Source organism: Athene noctua, chromosome 14 (assembly GCF_965140245.1).
Source record: "Athene noctua chromosome 14, bAthNoc1.hap1.1, whole genome shotgun sequence".
Classification (NCBI taxonomy): domain Eukaryota; kingdom Metazoa; phylum Chordata; class Aves; order Strigiformes; family Strigidae; genus Athene; species Athene noctua.
Window position 1 is genome coordinate 20,876,272 of NC_134050.1, and position 18,217 is coordinate 20,894,488.

Below are 18,217 nucleotides of genomic sequence, written 5' to 3' on the forward strand. Positions count from 1 at the left end.
AGCCCCCGGCCCGCCCGCGGTGGCCGAGGCCGCAGGTGCCCGCGGCTCCCACGGGGCTGCGGACATTGTCGCCTTCCCGGAGGCAGCGGGTTGGCGGGGGGGGCGGGGGATGACCCAGGGGCGGCGGAGGAGGAGGGGGGATCCGAGAGCCGCCCCCCCGCACGGCCCTGCCGCAGCCATAAAGGGCGGCGGGTGGGCGCGTCGAGCCCAGCCCAGCCGAGCCCAGCTCAGCCCAGCCCAGCCCAGCCCAGCCCAGCCCGCGGCCATGCAGTGAGGGACTTGTCGCGGGACCCGTCGCCATCGCCCGCCGAAGCGCCGCGAGGGAGCGGCCGTGCCCCCCCAGCCCAAGGTACCCCCCGGCAGCCCCTCTCCGGGGGTGCCCCCGCCCTGCCCCGCGGGAGGAAGGGGCACCCCGCTGCCCACCCGCGGCGGGAGGTGCTCAGCGTGCTCGGGGGGGTCCGTCCCGGCGGGACTGGGAAGCGAGAGCGTTCACTCCCGTGCGGGTTTTTTGCAGATGCAGAGGTGCGCTGGTTTCCTGTTTCTGTCTTTAATCCTCTGTGCCGCCCTGTCGGAAACATTCGGACTGGTTTTCTCAGTAAGTACTGGTTTTCGCAGTAAATACTGGTTTCCCCGGGGGCAGCATCCACCTCTCGGCCGGCAAGGAAGAGCAAACCTGGCAGTGACAGGCACTCTCGCTGAATCTAGATGGATGGGTTGGGCAAGATGTAGCACTCAGAAACACTTTGGGCAGTAAAACAGGTTTTTAGTTAAGAATTCGGGGCTTCGAATACTTGTAACAAATAATACGACTAAGGGGGAAAAAAGTGTCTAGTTTATAGACCAGAATTGAATGGATGTCCCACCTGACTCGGAAAAGGTGGGTCTACAGATGGACTTTTAAAATAAAGAGGCTCTCGTGTAAATACAATTAAAAGAAAATATTGCTGTCCGTAAAGGCGATTTTATCAGGTGGTAAAATGAACTTGGAGTATAAAGTCAAAATTTCTGCCTCCGAAGTGTGATTTGCGGTTTCAGTTATGTGGCGTGAAATCTTCACCCATGGGTGTCAATAGCAAAACTACTGACTTAGATGGGGAGGGGACAAGAGTTCACCATTAGTATTTGGTGAACTTCCATATTATTGGCTTTTATTTTTTACATTTCTTGTTTTCAAGCCTTCGGAAGACACTTTCTGCTAAGAGAATGTCCATTGGGGTGCTGTTTCCCTTCTCTTCAGAAAGCACTGCACAGCTCATGCAATAACATTCTTGCATTTTTTTCCTTCAAGGCAAAAGAAAAAAGAGGCTGGACTTTGAATAGTGCTGGTTACCTACTTGGGCCACGTAAGTCAAGCACTCTTTCCCTTTATTTCAAAATGCAGAAGGTAGTGGATTGGGGTCTTATTTATTTATTTATTTATTTATTTTGCAAATCAGTTTGCTGTGGTGTGCTACGCACTTTCCTGATGAATACAGTAATTTTGTCTAAACCTGAGAGACTGAAGAAACTTGGGAAAATACTTGTTAGGTATTTGTTACATACCTATCACAGAACTGAGTTCTTACAGACAATGACTGTTCTTTTCTAAAGTAGAGTTGTGCTGAGAGGCTTTATATCCAGAAGCACATCAGGACACTCTTTGTGCTTCTGGACTGTAATTTTCATATGACAAATACTCTTCCCCCCTGCCCCAAAGGGTTACAAAATCTTATAGCATCTTAGATGTCAAGGGAAGAATGACAAAATGTCACATTTTGGCACTTCTCAATGAATTTCAGATTTCACCTTTAAATCTACTTGAAAATGGCTTTGCTACCTGGCTTTATTATACTACTTTGCTTTAATTTAAAAAAAAAAAAAAAAAACAAAAAAAACCCACAAATGAAAACAGTAACATGCAAACTCATGACTGTAAATATTAACAATTCACTATGTGAAAAGTATTTAATGTACCAGATGTTTAAAATACAGGAACACATTGGTTGACAAAGATGGATAATTACAAATGTAGATTACAAGAAAAGTGAAATGCTAGGCTGTCTCAAATATCTGTCCTTCTACCATTATTTCTTGTTAATGTGATAACATTACCAATGCTTTTATATCTTCAGTCTCAGAAATACATGACAAATACTACAGATACTTTGATTCTCTTTAGTCTTTTTAACTAACCTCAAAAATACCTAAAAAAATTATAAAATAATGCATCTTAAATGTATTAACTGGTTCAGTTAATATAACTGGACGTCTATTTGCCCCAAACAGATCTAACCAAATTGGCAAAGATACTGTGCAAAAATGTACTTGTCAAAGTGTCATTTATCTAAGACTGGGTAATAGGAATCATCCTTGGTTACAAGTCGTATTGATCTGCTCTTACTGCTAAAGGAAATGCCCATTGCAAGGGGGAGAGAAGATGCTCCAGGGGCATATAAGATAGCTTACATGAATAACCTTCTTTTAAGCAAAATAATTGGAAATATTTTCTAAAATTTGAGGAAAGAGTGGCAAAAACAACTTCCCAAATTACATGTGAATGTACAAACTTACATTTGCTTTACAACTTCCTCTGAATTCAGTAACTGCTTCAGCAGCTAAGTAGTACAGGATTGGGTCTGTAAATTATATAACTCTTAAGCACAAATTCTGAAGAGAGGTTATTTTATTTAGTGACACATTAATTGCTTCTTTGTCATTTTGTACATCAAAAGCGCCCACCATGATCTTTTCTTTGAAATCCGTGAAAAGCAAGCAATAGAGCAAAGACTGTTGTTAAGTCAATTAACTCCTCTGATTTTTATTTATCTGATTTATTTATCAGATGCAGTAGATAACCACAGATCTTTTAATGACAAACATGGTCTCACCGGTAAACGTGAAATACAGCCTGATGAGGATATTAAAGCAGGTAATGAAATTCTGAAAGCCAGTATTGTTGATTTGATTTTTATGTTTAGTAATTTATTTACTGTTATTAATTTCACCAACTACCTAGATGCAAGGTTATTCTTGCACTTGAACAAAAATCCTAACAAGCATGTGAAAGGAAGAAAAATTAAATTTGGCCATTCAGTGTGCTCTTTCTCATAGTTTAAAATATCTTGGTGCCTAGGGAAAAGTACCATAATTATGTTGCTTTTAAGGTATAATAGATCATATTACTTCTAATAACCTAGTTTTTTCTTTTCATATATTCAGATAAATATTTCAAATGTCACCCTAGACACTCAAGAGTTAATTTTTTCAGCAAAGAAGTGAGCCCATAAAGGAATCTTTCAGTATGGAAAGTTATAGAAACTGGCAAATATTTTTTTAATTCTGATACTCCAGAACTGAAACTAGACCTCAGAACTGGATGACACTGTCCATGTTGCAAGAGTCTTCACTCATAAAAAAAAAAAAAATAAAAATCCATGTTAACTCTCACAATATTTCCTATATTTAAACAAGATTATCTTCATTAAAAGATTGAGAACCTGGTCAAAACTGAAGTCAAGTCAACATATTGTTTTGAGGTTGCATGTATCAGAATTTAGTAAATGGCAGTGAAAAGGAAGCAGCCTTGTTCTGGATTCATCATCCAAAGCTGGGCCTCTACAGTTTGTGCCTAGACTCCCTTTATGAGGAGAAGCTGGCACTTTTAGGATTTAGTTTAACACCTACTTCAGGATAAGATGTAGAAACTTTTAGGAAAAAACATGTTTCTCCTGAGGAGAAACTAAATCTGCTGCAGGTACCTGAAGTGAGCTGGGATGAATCTGATCTCTAGACTGCCAGGGGTGACCTGTTCCCACTGCAGCCAAAGCCAGTGGCTGTCCGCCAGGGCTAGGGGGAGAACAAAGTCCCAGCTCTATTTTAAATCCATCCAGCACAAAGCAAATGTAGCTAACACTAAGGAAGCTAATAAATACAGGAAATGTGCTTCATTCCAATTTCATGAGCATCATTAATATGTAAATAGAACAGTTACCTGAGTACATTTCTTAGTTGTTACAATGTGAGAGTGACTGCCAGTTCAGTTCTGGTACATCATTCCATAGTGGGGTGTTGTGTGTGTGTGTGTGTTTTGAGAAAAGAGTGGGGGGAAGAAAAAAAGGAAGAACCTACTTTCTCAAACACTGATGTAAAAATAGTATTTTGCCAGTCAGAAACAATGTGAAAGGCACCTGTAATCTAACAGTGCAGTTCACACTGCAGCAAGCTGCCGTTTGTGATATATTACCAGCTCCTTCACAGGGAGAATAAAAGTTATGGAACTCTTCTGCCAGGTACTGTTGCACCTCCACATTTACAAGTGAACCCAGCCAAACGTGTCTGAATGGGACCTGAAAATTATGTAACTGCCTCTGTTATAAATGTCATCTTAGACGCTCTTCTCTCATCAAAAGTTTTTTTTTGAAGCTAAAGTTTATCATAGAGTTCCTATCCAAAGAGGATTTGAATATTAAAAAATGGATGAAGTAGCCATAATTCTTATTTTCATTAAAAATGAAGGATTTTTAAAGTTAAATTCTGATGATTATTTACAAGAGTATCTTAAAATGGCAATATACATACACATTATTACCGAAAAAGGATTCATGCAAAGCACTACTCTCCTTGAAGGAATGCTATAAAATCCACAGGCTCTCCAGGTAACATAGAACTTGTAAAACGGTATTAGTTACTTAACATTAGGTCCAAGGGGAAAAAAAAAAAAAATCTATGAGCATAATTAGGAAAATCTTTAAATTCCAAGAGCATAACTGTTTCTTTACTAGAGTCTGCAAGTAATTTGCTATACAGAATTAAGGTAAATAGCAGAATATGTAGAAATACACATGTACAAGTATGTTCAAGTCACTAAAGAAAAATATTTATCCAGTAAGTAATACATTGGTAATAAAATCTGGGTCAATAAACTACCAATATAATAATGATTAATCACAACAAAAATCCAGAACAGATTAGGTGGGAATGAAAATTAAATTAAGGAAAACTTCAGATAATATGAGTATTATTAATGCAAGTAATAACAACATCTTTGTGTCAGTTCGAAGACTGGAAGACGAGACTTTTAGATGCAAATTTCTTAAATGTATTCTTAAATGCGTACTCTTTATATACTAGAAACCTTCCTGTGCCTTACAACTCTGCATCAATATTGTTTTATTTGTGCTACAGGGATCATTCTGCCTTCTGACCTGTATGTCACTAGAAGCCTAAATTGTTCCTTCTGTCATAGAAAAACTCCCCCAAACATTCACCTGCTGCAACATCAGTCTTTCAGACTATTTTCTGAGATTAAACACATCTCCTCTGATAACATCAAGGGACAATATTTTTCAGTGATGTAATAATGGTCAGTCAGATACTGGTACCCATCTGTTCTGTATGCAGAGAACTAAATCTTAGCAAAATTACCTATCATTTGTTCTCTAATATAGAACAATTCTCCATCCTGTTGATAAAAAGCAAGATGTCTCCCTTTTTTTTTTTTTTTTTTTTAGTAGACACAGTGTACTTCTCAACCTCCCAAAGTGCTCCTGAGAAGCTTGATAAATTGGGCCGTTTAGAAAGCACCAAAAGGCCTACTTCCACAAGATCAAAGAGTATATTGTATTAGATACACATGCAAAAACATACCTTTCTGAGTTTTTAGTAAAGTCCCAGGCCTAGCTTTTGGGCTACAAATCTCATCTACATCACTTGAGTGGCTTATTGGGAACAAAGTCAGACTACATGAAGAGCTTTTAACTGTTTTGGAAAGCTGATGTATCTGTTTGCTAAATTCACCTTTCCCTTCAATCTCAGGCTAGTGGACGCAAAGGAGGGAGTTGAGAACAGAGGATAACTCTTCTGCAACAGAAGCCATAATGCCTTAAAGACCATGACCATTGAGGTGTCAGAGCAGCTCCTATGCAGCAGTAGCATACAAAGTTGGACATTTTTGATTCTGAGAATTGCAGTTACCTACCTTAATGTGGCTTTGTTTTTTCATGAAATGAGGTTTGCCATGAAGGACTTAAAAAAAAAAAAAAAAAAAAAAAAAGGAAATTTCAGATAGTTTTTTTTCAGAGAACTTCTAAATTTAGCCACACTGTTACATACGATATATCTTTATACCATGTTAACATTAATGAACAACCAACTTGTTTTATAGGGAATCTTGGAAGACCACTGGCTGATGAAAACATTGTGCGCACAGTAATTGAATTTCTGACTTACTTGCATCTTAAAGGTTAGTGAATACCTTTTTAATCTTTCGATTTTCTGGTGTGAAAATTACTGGCCAGATAGGACTATTCTTGAATGCACAAGCCTGCTATAGAACTGGGTGTGCAAGACTCCGAACAGCATCTCTGGTGGCAGGGAGGGCCAATCCCATTTTAGTGCACTTAGGAGTAGGCCTGACTGGGAGAGGGCAGGTGGTGCTGCCAAATTGCAGGTCAATGAATATCCAGCATAGCTGGGTTCTAATACCATCTGATTACTCTGGGCACTGTGAAAATAATAACAGCTGCTACTAAAGTTGCATGGACGCAGCTTTTAGAAGACAAACTAAATGCAGTCTGATTACATGCGAGTCAGTATAAAACTATTCAATAACAAACTAAACAAGACCTCAGTTTAATGCCAGGAACTGTTGGCTGAAATTCTGAAACACTTGTTTAGTGGCAAAAGAAACACATCTCCCTTTCTGCGTCTACAATAAAGTCGCATCATAAATTGCAACAAAACTAAGCTGAATGTTGACAAACAGCTCAAAATGGAGTAAAAACTCCATGGAGTCTCAACATTGTGACAAAAATTGTAAAAATGAGCTTACAGCAGATGCTGTAAGAAGGGTATTTTTATAATAGCATTAGGTGAAGAAGAAATCTGGCTGCTTCTGAGTTTTCATTAGTTTTTCTTTTTTTAAAAAACAAACAAAAAACTCCAAACCAAAACAACCAAACCCACAATTCTGAGCTTTTAAAAACCTCTTCAGCCCTTCTAAAATTATCTACAAAATGTTCAAAAGCATTATATATATTTGCAAGAAAAACAACAGGAAGGGAAAAAGTTCTTTTTACTGTAAATATTTGAGGAATTTTCCATCTCAGAAAGCAGACAGTTCAAGAAATCTGTAACTTCTATACTCTTGCCTTTGTATACAACAAGTTAGAAGCAATTTTGTGGCAAGTACATGCTATAGAAAAGTTACAAAGAACTGTGTGTTACATTTGTATTTTAATTATTAAAAGAGACTTTCAAGAGATCTGTTCATTTTCTGTGTATGTAGGAATCGAAATTCTGTACCTCTTTGGCATGATTTTCTAAATCATTTGATCCACTCAAGTGAAATAATTCTCACTACTGAAAATATCGACCCAATGTTTATTGAATCAACTTTGCTTTTGAAACAAAAACTTTTTATGGTTATTACTAAGGGCCTGAGATAATTCAAATATATATTTAAAGTGGAAGAGCATGTATATTTACTGTGGACAAAGTAGCAGCTTGTTAGTCGTGCCACTGAAGAAGCAGAAGGAGCCCTAAACACTCTTTACTCCTATGTGAGCCTAGCAAGTAAACCCAATAACTGGACACAACAGAAAGGCTGCAAAACATGTTGAGCTCAAGCACGCGCTCTCTGAAGAGGACTCGAAGAGCTGCTAAGCTGGACAAGAAAATAAAATGCATAGAAATACAAATTACTTCTTCCCTGGGACTAATGAGCAAAAAAGGCTGTATTGTAACTCTGAGGAAAAATTCCTTGTTTAGGATAGTGATGACAAACAGCTGGTTTTATTCAGAAAAGATGGTATTATTACCTGTCCTTATAAAAAAAAGGGATCTCCAGATCATATAAAATGGCTTTTTCCTGAGGTAGATCTTGTATTCCCAGGTTTTAAAAGACATGGGATGTTATCATATTATCCCTTAATATTTACTGGCAAGACCTAGTACAAACTATTACACAACATCAGAACTGTAGCTTTAGGAGGTGAAAGACATACTTTACTATGCTAGAGACACTTCAATATTTTTGCTCAAATGAAAGTTTACTACATTAAATATATTGGTTTAGATATATTCCTTGGATGAGAGGGAGAAAAATCCTACTCATGGGATTCAGATTCAGAGAATGGTTATTCTGATTAGAGATACATTTTGATCTGCAAGATAAAGTGAATATTTTAACTACTAAGAAGTATCTTGGTGGTAACTAAAAGTGGCCTTCAGCTGTTTCTCTTGAAAATTGCTCACTCCAGCTTTAAAGGCTTCCCATATAGAGCAGGCTGTAGGATGGCACCTGTAACTGGATAATACTAAAACCTTTGAGATGATGGAATCCAGCAATATCAATCGATATATGAAATTGATATAATTTCATTGTTATTCAGGCACTGCTGTTTCTAGAAAGGTGAAATTATAGATGGAATGTAGGGAGAGGCGCTTGGAAGATCTCGCGATGTACGGGAAGAATAGGGGACCAAAGATCTCGCGATGTACAGAAAGGCATATATAAAGCAATTGTGCAGTTAATAAATCGAGCAAATAGCAACCACCATACTGGCGTTTGTGCTTTTGTTCCCATGAAGGTTTTAACCTCCTGCAAGGGTTAGCTCTGATCCGAGCGCCGCATTTCTGTGGACTGGCAGGTAGAAAAAGACAGCTAATGCCTTACCACTACAATGGAAGATATGATTAATGTTCAAAAGAAAAACTTAATACTTTATAAATTAAAATATGAGAAGTTCAAGGATTTGTTGCTTATAGATGAGAGGAGAAAAATATAAAAATGTATATGACTGAAATTAGATTTAATTATTTAATTGCCAAGGTTAATATGCATATTTACAGATGTTAATTCTCTTCTTTTTTATTTTTTTCCTCTTTGCAGAGGTGGGAGCACTTGACAAACTATCTTCACCGGAGGAAACAAACCAGTCTTGAAGAAGAATGCATTTTTATTTTGTTGTAGTGTAGATTTAGATTGAATTCTAAACAAAAGATCCAAATGAGCTGAAGATGAGAAGTATTGCTTGCATTAATCTGATAAATGGTAAACAGCAATCTGTCCTCTGGGTTTTTTGTTTGTTTGGTTTTTAGTTTTTGTTTGCCCTTTTTTTTTCCCCTCTCCTGTGATGTTATAGTGTAAACTTTTGCCTTGGCAAAATTTTTCTGTAGGTAAATGATAAAATAAAAGAGCAACTACATTGTTTCATTTTAAAATTAAATACGTACCAGCACACAACACATAGACAAAGCCCAGGTTAAATTGTAAGATTACACTGCATCTATACTCTTCAAAATTACAGTAAAAATAGAACATGAATACTACACATTGAGTACTTTAGCTAACTAAGAAAAAGAACAGTGACTTCAAACTGCTGTTCTACAGTCTTTTTTGGTCACAAACCTGTCTGTACTTCTATGCTTCATGGAAACCTTACTTCATGTTTTCATAGACATGAAATAAACTCAAGTTCATTTTAAATTTCATACTATTTGCCTGTAATACACCAGCCCATGCATACCTTCACGCAGTGCAAATTTAACTGGTCTGTACAGGTAATAGGTTTATACAAAACCTGTGTGGAGGATTCCCATTCCTATGTCATCAAAAATACTGGATCTGTATTCTTTAATGAAGAAACTCTCCCATCCACTCCAAGATTAAAAAAAGATATATTTTATTTTATGAGATGCTTTAGTCTGAGTCCAACAAAGCACTTCAATGCATGCTTTATCCCTAAGGAAGAGCTTTGATATACCAGGACCAGCATGCTAGGCCCATACACAATAAATGTCAGACCAACAATAAGGAAAGGTTTGAGACGATACAGAATCTTAGAAAGTTTTTCACATTCAGATGACTTCCACTCTCTGCACAGTGCAATGAAATATCATCCTTGCCAAATGGGGCTGTGCACTAGAATGCACAGACTGACAGAAATTTTGCAAAACATTATTACATGATCTGTTTTTCACTTTTAGCAGAGCAGAATACATTCTAGGATACCATCCAAGCCACTAGTGTCTAGTTTGAACCCACAAAGTTATCTCTCCTTGTCAATCAGCTTGTGCTCTTTCTCTGATAATCACTCAGCCTCTGCCCTTCAGACAATGTTTTACTGCTTGGTTTTTGTGTTTGGTTTTGGGGTGTTTTTTTTAAGAATAATAAAAAAGTATACACGTGGCTAGTTCAACATTATTTGGTAAATTGATGGACTTCCAAAAACGTGAAAAAAACTATAGTGAAATTTAACTTTTGTACATCAGTATAGTCCTGTAATTCCAAACTTTCAGTTTCACTAGTAATGTCTACATTTCCCATCATAAACTTGAAGCAGAGCTCACTAAAACCAAGAGGCATTCTTTTCATTGACTTCCCTGGACCTTGGTTGATTGACTGCGAAGAACCAGTATTGATTTGCAGAACTCAGTAATTTTCTATAACAAAGCAGCTGAAACTATGATCAAATAAAAAGAATATAATCTTAGTATTGGATTTATTTCTTTTGAAATAGGATAAAAAATTGAGTTTAAAATTAGAAAACAGCTATTACTTAAATCGAATTAGCATACTGTCAGCTCATTAAAGCTGGAATGGTCTTAGAATGTTGTTCTGCTGATGAAGGATGTCAATTAAACTCAGACACCAGAGTGAAAAGAGTAGGCTGATTTTACTGTTAATAATTAAAGGATATAACTAACACAGAAAATAAGCAGTAAGAAAATACAGAATAGTATACTTAAATTATTACTACATACAGTTAAGCAAGGCAATGCACCTAATCGTTACCACATGGCGGGGAGAACAGTGATAAAGGCAGATCCCTCACCACTCGCACCCGTTCCCACCCCCCAGCCCCGCAGTGGGTGGGCAGCCCCAGTCACAGCGAGGGTTTGCAGAGCCTGTCCCGGCAAGGGGGAAATCCTACGCGGTGCCTCCACCCGTAGCTGAGGCTGCCAGAGTCGCTGTGAGCGGGTCCGGCCTTACAGACCCCAAAAATCAGCAAGCCAGAAGAGCGGGCACCTTTATTTTGAGCGGAAATATCTGGTTTCATCCTCCTGTTGGATTCCACCCAAGGCCTGGCCAGGGCTGGGGCAGGGGGAGACCAAGGGAGTTTCTAACAAGGCCAAGCGCTTGGGTTCTTGGCCTTGGGCAAGGCTAAATGAGGGAAGCTGGATACATTCTCACAGCATTTCATCCTCACCACCGATTATATTCCGTCTAAACTACATCTTTCACTAGTGACCATACATATTTCATTAATGATCAGATACTAATAATTAATACAGATTTTACTAATTAACAGATACTAATAATGTTTAGTTGTGAGGTTCATCTAGAGGTCAACTTTGTTTCAGGGCCTATTATTCAGGCCCTAGCACTACAAATGTTTATTTGAGGTTTTGAAATTTGAGATTATTTGAAATATTGAAAAACTCACAGGATCAAATTTCTTGGAAGATTTACATCACTGTCTAAGCAGGGAGGCCCACAAGTTCTTATTCACTGTGTTGCACCACTATATACATATATTACAGAAAACACAAAGGATCATTATAATCTAATTACCAAAAGCAGTCCACATATTTCCACTTAATAATTACTGCATTCAAACACATACTGGTAATATTCCAAAATACAGAGAGAGGTAAAATATCCAGACTGTTTCTTCACCCTCTACAGCTCTTACCTTTGCAAAAACTAGGGGGCAAAAACAAACAAAGGGGCATTTTTCTGGATCTATTTCAGTAGCATTATTATTTTCTTAACATTCTTATTTCATTTATTTGCTCATTCGCATACACTATATCTCACTTTTTTGTAGGATTAGTTCAAACACATACCTGCTCTAAAGACGTAAGCAAAAGTCTAAAAAACTGAGTAGAACCTTGTTGTGATGTTTGCCAGCAATATGAAGTTACCCAGCAGGAAAATTTAACTCTGGTAATGAACAGAAGGCTTGCATGATGCTGAATGACTGGACAATAAAATGGCAGATGAAATTAAGTGCTGATGCAAGCAAAGTAATATACATGGAGGAAAATAACTCTAATTTTACATATACATAATGATGGTCTAAATTATCTCTGGAAAAATAGCTTAGGCCCGTTGTACACAGTCCTCTAAAAATGTAATTTTAAACCTCAGAAGCAGGTAAAAAAGCAAATGGAATGTTAGGAATTTTTAAAGAAAAAGTAGCTAAAACCAAACCAGAAAACATCATTATGCCACCATTCCCAACTTTGACACCAGCTACAGTTCTGGCCAACTCATTGGGAAAAAAAAAAAAAAAAAAAAAGGGAAAAAAAAAAAAGCACTATAGAACCAGAAAAGCTATAGAGAAAGGTGATGAATATCTTCAGCAACAGGGAACAATTTTCATTCACATACAGGTGTGACTTTAGCTAGACAAAGAGACTGATAAGGAGAGAGATGACAGAGTCTTAAATGTCCTGATGAAAGTGCTCAGTGAATTCACTTCTTGTAACCCAGGCTTTAAAGATCACCTGATAAAATGATCAAGTAACATTTTTAAACCCCACCCCCAGAAAAAGTCCTTTTCCGTAAATCTCCTGATGAAATTGTGGCACTGACAGGCACAGGACATTGTGGAGACCATAGGTTCTGAAATGAAACAGTCGTATTCATGGAAGAAAAGTCCTTCAAGGTCCAAATGAAACCACTACCTGAAAAAGTCTAATGAAATTGTTTCTTAGGACACATTACAGACATATGTGCACAGAGCTTTAAAACAACTCCTAGAACCTGATCCATAATTCAGGCGTTAATTAAACAGGGCTTCATCTGCACAGCATCTAATGCCATTTTACATAAGAAACTTGGAAATTACACATTTTTTTGGCTACAAATCCTGCAGAAATGAATACTACCTGTAACTGTAAGCTGTAATCTTACACAGTGCTTCAGTCAAGTACTCTCACTAAGGCTTATTTAAATGCAGATCAGTTCAGCCTAAACGAGGGAATTTCTGGTGGCACAGCTGACATAAGCCAGTCTATTCAGATCAGGAAGCCATTAGGCAGCTGACAGGATACATGTATTTTCCCACCTGTCTACTCATGTAAAGGTCAGACTGCAAAATTAGCATCGAAACATTAGATAGGACTCAGACATTTGAGGGGGCTTGATCCTGGGGTCGACATAATTCTGCTTTCAATGTTACAATAGTTAAAACTTTAGTTTCCTAAAGATTCTGACAATTTCTTAGCTGTTCTTTTGCCTTTTAAACAAGATGAGGAGATATGATACGAGGTATGTGAAGTAACACATTAATAACTCACAGAAAAAGCAATTAAAGTATTTTTACATTATTTCAGAATATGTGATACAAAAAACGAACAAGATAGAAATTAAGACCAAGAAATACTTTATAATTTGTCCGGGATATCAATTACCTCAGGAGATTTTGAAGGCAGATATGAGTATTAAAAGAAAGTTTAGAGCTGAGTGTTATTAGCAGAACAAATGATTTTTCACCAATTAACAAAGTACATTAGCAGAGTGCAGTACTTCTACTATTTTGTGTTCTATCATTTATTTTTGAATAAATGTAAATAATAATTCTGATGCTTATATTTGTGAGGACTGAGTACGACATGGACCAGCCATAGAGAACTGCAGCTCACAGATTGCTTAACTACTCAGACTCAGTAGCTGGGTATACAAATGTCAGCTGCTGAGATTTTTAATATCTTAGAGCACAGGGTATTTGTCAATTCATGGGCAACATTCAGCACCTCCCAGAAATGAGCTGCAGATGAGAATTATATTATCCCCTTGCTTGTAAAGCACCACATCATTCCCAAATACTTGATCAACTTCCCTTGAGATCCAACTCATGTATGTTGCATCATCTGTGGTATTTCTAATTGAATTGATCTCCACAGATTTTCCACTAATTGAGTACATATAAATCATACAGCCTTTCTGAGTGCTGGGAGACTTGAGTCTCATATGGAATGTGTCTCTAAGGAGAAATTCTAAAATATCAAAATATGATGTATCACAAATCAGGATAAAATGTTACCATTCAGTTTGCAATTTTTTTTTTCGCTTTGGTACAGTTTCCAATATAAATGTTGACTATTAATCACTTAAAAGCACTTAAATAATTAATTCAGAATGGATTACTTCTATAATTTCCCCTTCAGAATGTCATGTCTTCTTGAAATGATTCTATTTCATTAAAAATCATTCTATCAGAAAATAAATTATCTGATTTATGAATATTATGCCTATTATTTACATTTATCAATATTAAAGGTGGTATTTCTTGACAAGATTTAAAACTGAGGCTCTGACTATTTACATCAATACAAGTTCTTATTCCATACTTAACAGAAAGAGTATTCTTTGCTTACTATTTATTCAGATGTCAGTGTAGGGGAATCACACCTTGCTTCCCTAAATTCTGTCTGCACTTTCATGGGGTTGTCCTATTCCTCTTGAACTCCTAATCTAAAAGCCAGTAGGTTTAGGAATCATTAGCTTTCTGGTGGTTTTCACATCTACTGTTCTCTGCAGCTACTGAAACCATACTCCAAGTAATGCCCAAAGATTTGCATGAGAATTTTATGAACCTCTTCAGCAAATCAGCGTTTGGGGACACATATTGGGTACCACCTTCTAGGGATCTTCACAGGAGCTTTAGGCACTTGAGCTGAAGAGTTCTGCTCAGTGAAGATCTGAGTCACCTTCTGCTCTCTGCTATATAGAGAGTAACCTTTTAAATTAGGCATTTTGCTTTGCTTCTTCAAATCAGGCAGTATGAACCCAGGCCCTAAGACTTAGAGAACCAGTAGGAGCAGACAGGGAAAATAAGCACGTTTTCACAGCTAAGTGTTACATTTTTGCACCAGCTTTCAAAACACGGTTTTGCAAATTGTGCTTGCTTGGCTTTTGTGCTGGTTAACCTACATAGTCACTATTTAAAAATACAGCTCTTCAAAGACAGCATATGAGGGCCAGATCCTGGCCTCAGAAACTCACTACGACGACTTTGCAGGTAGGTTTATTTATCTGACCCAGTGAACCAACACTATTAAAAAAAAAAAAAATCTCATTTTAATAAACCTCAGATCTGATGCTGAATATAATTTCAGAAATAAAAGCTATAGCCTCCCTCATTCCATAAACAATACTCCTCCTTCCCACCTGCTCCAAAGTACATTGTTCATTAATCCTTCTGTTACTTTGGGCCTTCAGAATCATCTACTGATCCTTGCCATTAAAGAAACGATACTGTGTCTGTGTATCTTTTAGAAACGTCTCCACATCTATGAAATCTAATTAATTTTATGTAGCTCAAACTATATAACACTTAAAAAAAAATTTACATTTTTCTCTGTCTTTTGATCCACTTTTGTTTGAATTAATTTTTCAGTGCTTATCACAAACTGTATTTTATCTCCCACCACAGTTCTCAAATGTCTGTTTCCAAAACTCGGTTTGATTAGATGTAATAGTTTTGTTGTGTTAATCATTATTTTGGTATTCTTCTCCCCACTCTAGCTATCTATTAGCATAAGACACAGTAATTACCGATAATTCATATTTGTGACAGTGTTAACAAGCCAGATATTCTTGGCTGGGTAAAGGGAAGCAGATGTAACACATTTTTTCCTCCTATGATCTCTAGTATGTATTATGCATATGCATTATTATTTGCCTCAGCCAGATAGAAAGGATGCTTTCCTTTGTGAGGGAAAAAAAAAAATAAAATCCGCACTACCTTTTCAGAATTCAGAATGGAATCACATCTGTGGATAGACGAGATAGATTTTTCAGAAGAATCAAAGCAATAAATAATTTTAATCCCTTATTTTCAAAACTGAATTAAGGACAGATTTTTTTGAGGCATTAGTTTATTTTGGAATGCAGGAACACACTTGACTGGATTTATGAGAGCATGCAAGGAGGTCAGGTGTTGAACTACCAGCAAGATTTGAAATTCTAATGCATTCCGAACCATATTTAAAGCAGAATTTGTGTGCACTTATAAATCTAACTTGATACTAAGCTGAATCTTAGGATGTCAAAATATATTAAAAAATCTGACCTTTTATAGGTGAAAGCCTGGAGAACACTACTAATGTGCTGGCAAAAGCTGGTCTTTGTTACTATCGGTTTACTTACATCTAAGCACAAACGTGATGTTAACCAGCAAATAAAATGATCTCATCATTCACTCAAGACCAAAAACCTGCTAGCAAAATGTCAAGGTAAAATACATAGCAACGTTGTAATTACAAGCTCTAGGCCCACATGTAACACGGGCAATATCTTTTGCTTACACAACACCCAACACTCTGTGCTGGCAAATACAGTCAGTCACGTGTCACATATGTCATGACAGTGCCTGGGTCCCCACAGCTGAAACCTGGCAGAGGCTTGACTGGATGGAGTTTATGATGCAGACATCACCTAAATTGACTCTGAAAGATTATAAGACTTTGGCACCGTAATGCTTAAAATTATGCTAAAAATTGGGACTTCCATCTCCTTCTGAAAACTGTACCCTTATGCTCTGCAATGTGGGAAATTTTTTTGCAGAACCTCCAATTCAGTTTAGAATTAGTTATACTAAATCACATAAAAACTTAAAACTATGGCTTGCAGCAGGAAAGACCTTCCTTTAGAAGAAAGAAAAGATAAATTAAAAAAATGAACACTGAATATACATTCATGTTCTGACAAAAGCCAGAAAGCCCTGTATGCACAACCCTGTATATGTGAACCCTCCATCATTACCTGGTACCATGGCACTTCCCATCTGATCTCCCTAGTGCCACTTCCCAGCAAAATCACAATCAGACAGGACATGTACTGTATGTTCCTGGGATCACTTTCTGTTCAGTTGTGCCAGCCCTGACGCAATATTAGCAGTTAGGGTGCTGATTCAGCCGTGAGTTTCTCACACATCTCAACAGCATTGCACTGTACAGAGCTTTCAAAGTTTTGATGACTGCATAGTTTTTGTTGACTTTCTATATTTGGAATCATTAATTGTAAAAGAACTTGGTAGAACAGAATTATAGAATCATAGAATATTTCTAGTTGGAAGAGATCCATGAAGTCCAACTTCCCGTTCCTCACAGGGCTGCCTAAAACTAAACCATAAGACTAAGAGCATCATCCAGATACTCCTGGGGCTCAGACAGGCTTGGCGCCCTGACGACTTCCCTGGGGAAAAGTGAGAAAAAGGAAGAACTTGTAAGAAAGTATATTACAATCGACAGCTCTTTCTCTCCCTTATCCAGAAACAACTAGATAGACTGAACTGTTCATCACAATTTAATTGAATTCAATGATTTTGCCCCTAGAACCAGCTGAGTACCTACTGCTTTATTTTCTTACATGACAAGAAATTATTCTGTCATCATATCCTTTCCTAACATAAATCATAAATAAACAATCAGTCAGCCAATCTACAAGGAAATGCAAGGTATTCCTCACAGAGGCAATTCTTTTCCCACTTGAAAGTCCAATAATTATTCAGCTTGTGAAGTTGTTGGACAAGAAAGAAATGCCAGAAGTCATCTAAATTGTTCTCTAGTTCACAGTAAGATCAGCTGTTCATAAAACATATCTGAAGAGTGCTTGGTTTTAAGACCTCCAGTGTTAAAGTCTTCACAGTCCCTCCATAAACTAGTCAGTGAGTGATTCACTGTCCTTTACTATTAGAAAGCATTTCCTGATGTAAAACCAAAATTTTCTTTTCTACCAAGCACTTATTTTTTTGACCATGCGCATGGGAATGATTTTTCCCTTTGCTGCTACTAAACCAGTGTGTTAAGACAATTACTATGACCTCTCTGACAATCTTTTTGGATTCTGTTCCTAAAGATAAACAACCACAATTTGCTAAACTTTGAAGGATACATGGTAAGGGCTTCCAGAAGAAAAGGTTCAAGTATTTGCAGGATCAAGGTTTATAGCCTTTTTTCTTTTAAAGAAATGGTTTTGATTTTTAAATAATATGCAGAAAGTGTTAGGGTTGTTTGTTCTTAGTGCTTTAGGTCTCTAATTTTGTGCATCCAGGTGAAAGCACAGATCAACCATAAAGCAGAGAAGGTTGCCAGTTTAGAAAACTGCAGCACGAGCAAGGCTCAGCCTTCTGAGCGTAGTAAGAGACGGGCTAAATGGCCACAGGGTGGCAATAATGCCCTGCAGGGAAAAGCTCAATCGTGTTCAACAAACCAGGTTTAAATC

At 37.4% G+C, this 18,217-nt stretch overlaps 1 protein-coding gene across 1 annotated transcript; it reads left to right on the forward strand.

Moving 5' to 3' along the window:
• The first annotated feature begins 289 nt into the window (after positions 1-289).
• Positions 290-9,114, forward strand: GAL (galanin and GMAP prepropeptide). Its single transcript, XM_074918432.1, has 6 exons — positions 290-349; positions 515-595; positions 1,289-1,343; positions 2,822-2,908; positions 6,143-6,220; positions 8,870-9,114. Exons 2-6 carry the CDS (start codon positions 515-517, stop codon positions 8,920-8,922), a joined length of 354 nt encoding a protein of 117 aa, XP_074774533.1. The 5' UTR covers positions 290-349; the 3' UTR covers positions 8,923-9,114.
• Positions 9,115-18,217: the final 9,103 nt, after the last annotated feature.

Coding starts and splice junctions, on each gene's coding strand:
- GAL (XM_074918432.1), top strand. CDS start 515: ATGCAGAGGTGCGCTGGTTTCCTGTTTCTGTCTTTAATCCTCTGTGCC. Junction 596..1,288: donor CATTCGGACTGGTTTTCTCA/GTAAGTACTGGT, acceptor TTTTCCTTCAAG/GCAAAAGAAAAAAGAGGCTG. Junction 6,221..8,869: donor GACTTACTTGCATCTTAAAG/GTTAGTGAATAC, acceptor TCCTCTTTGCAG/AGGTGGGAGCACTTGACAAA.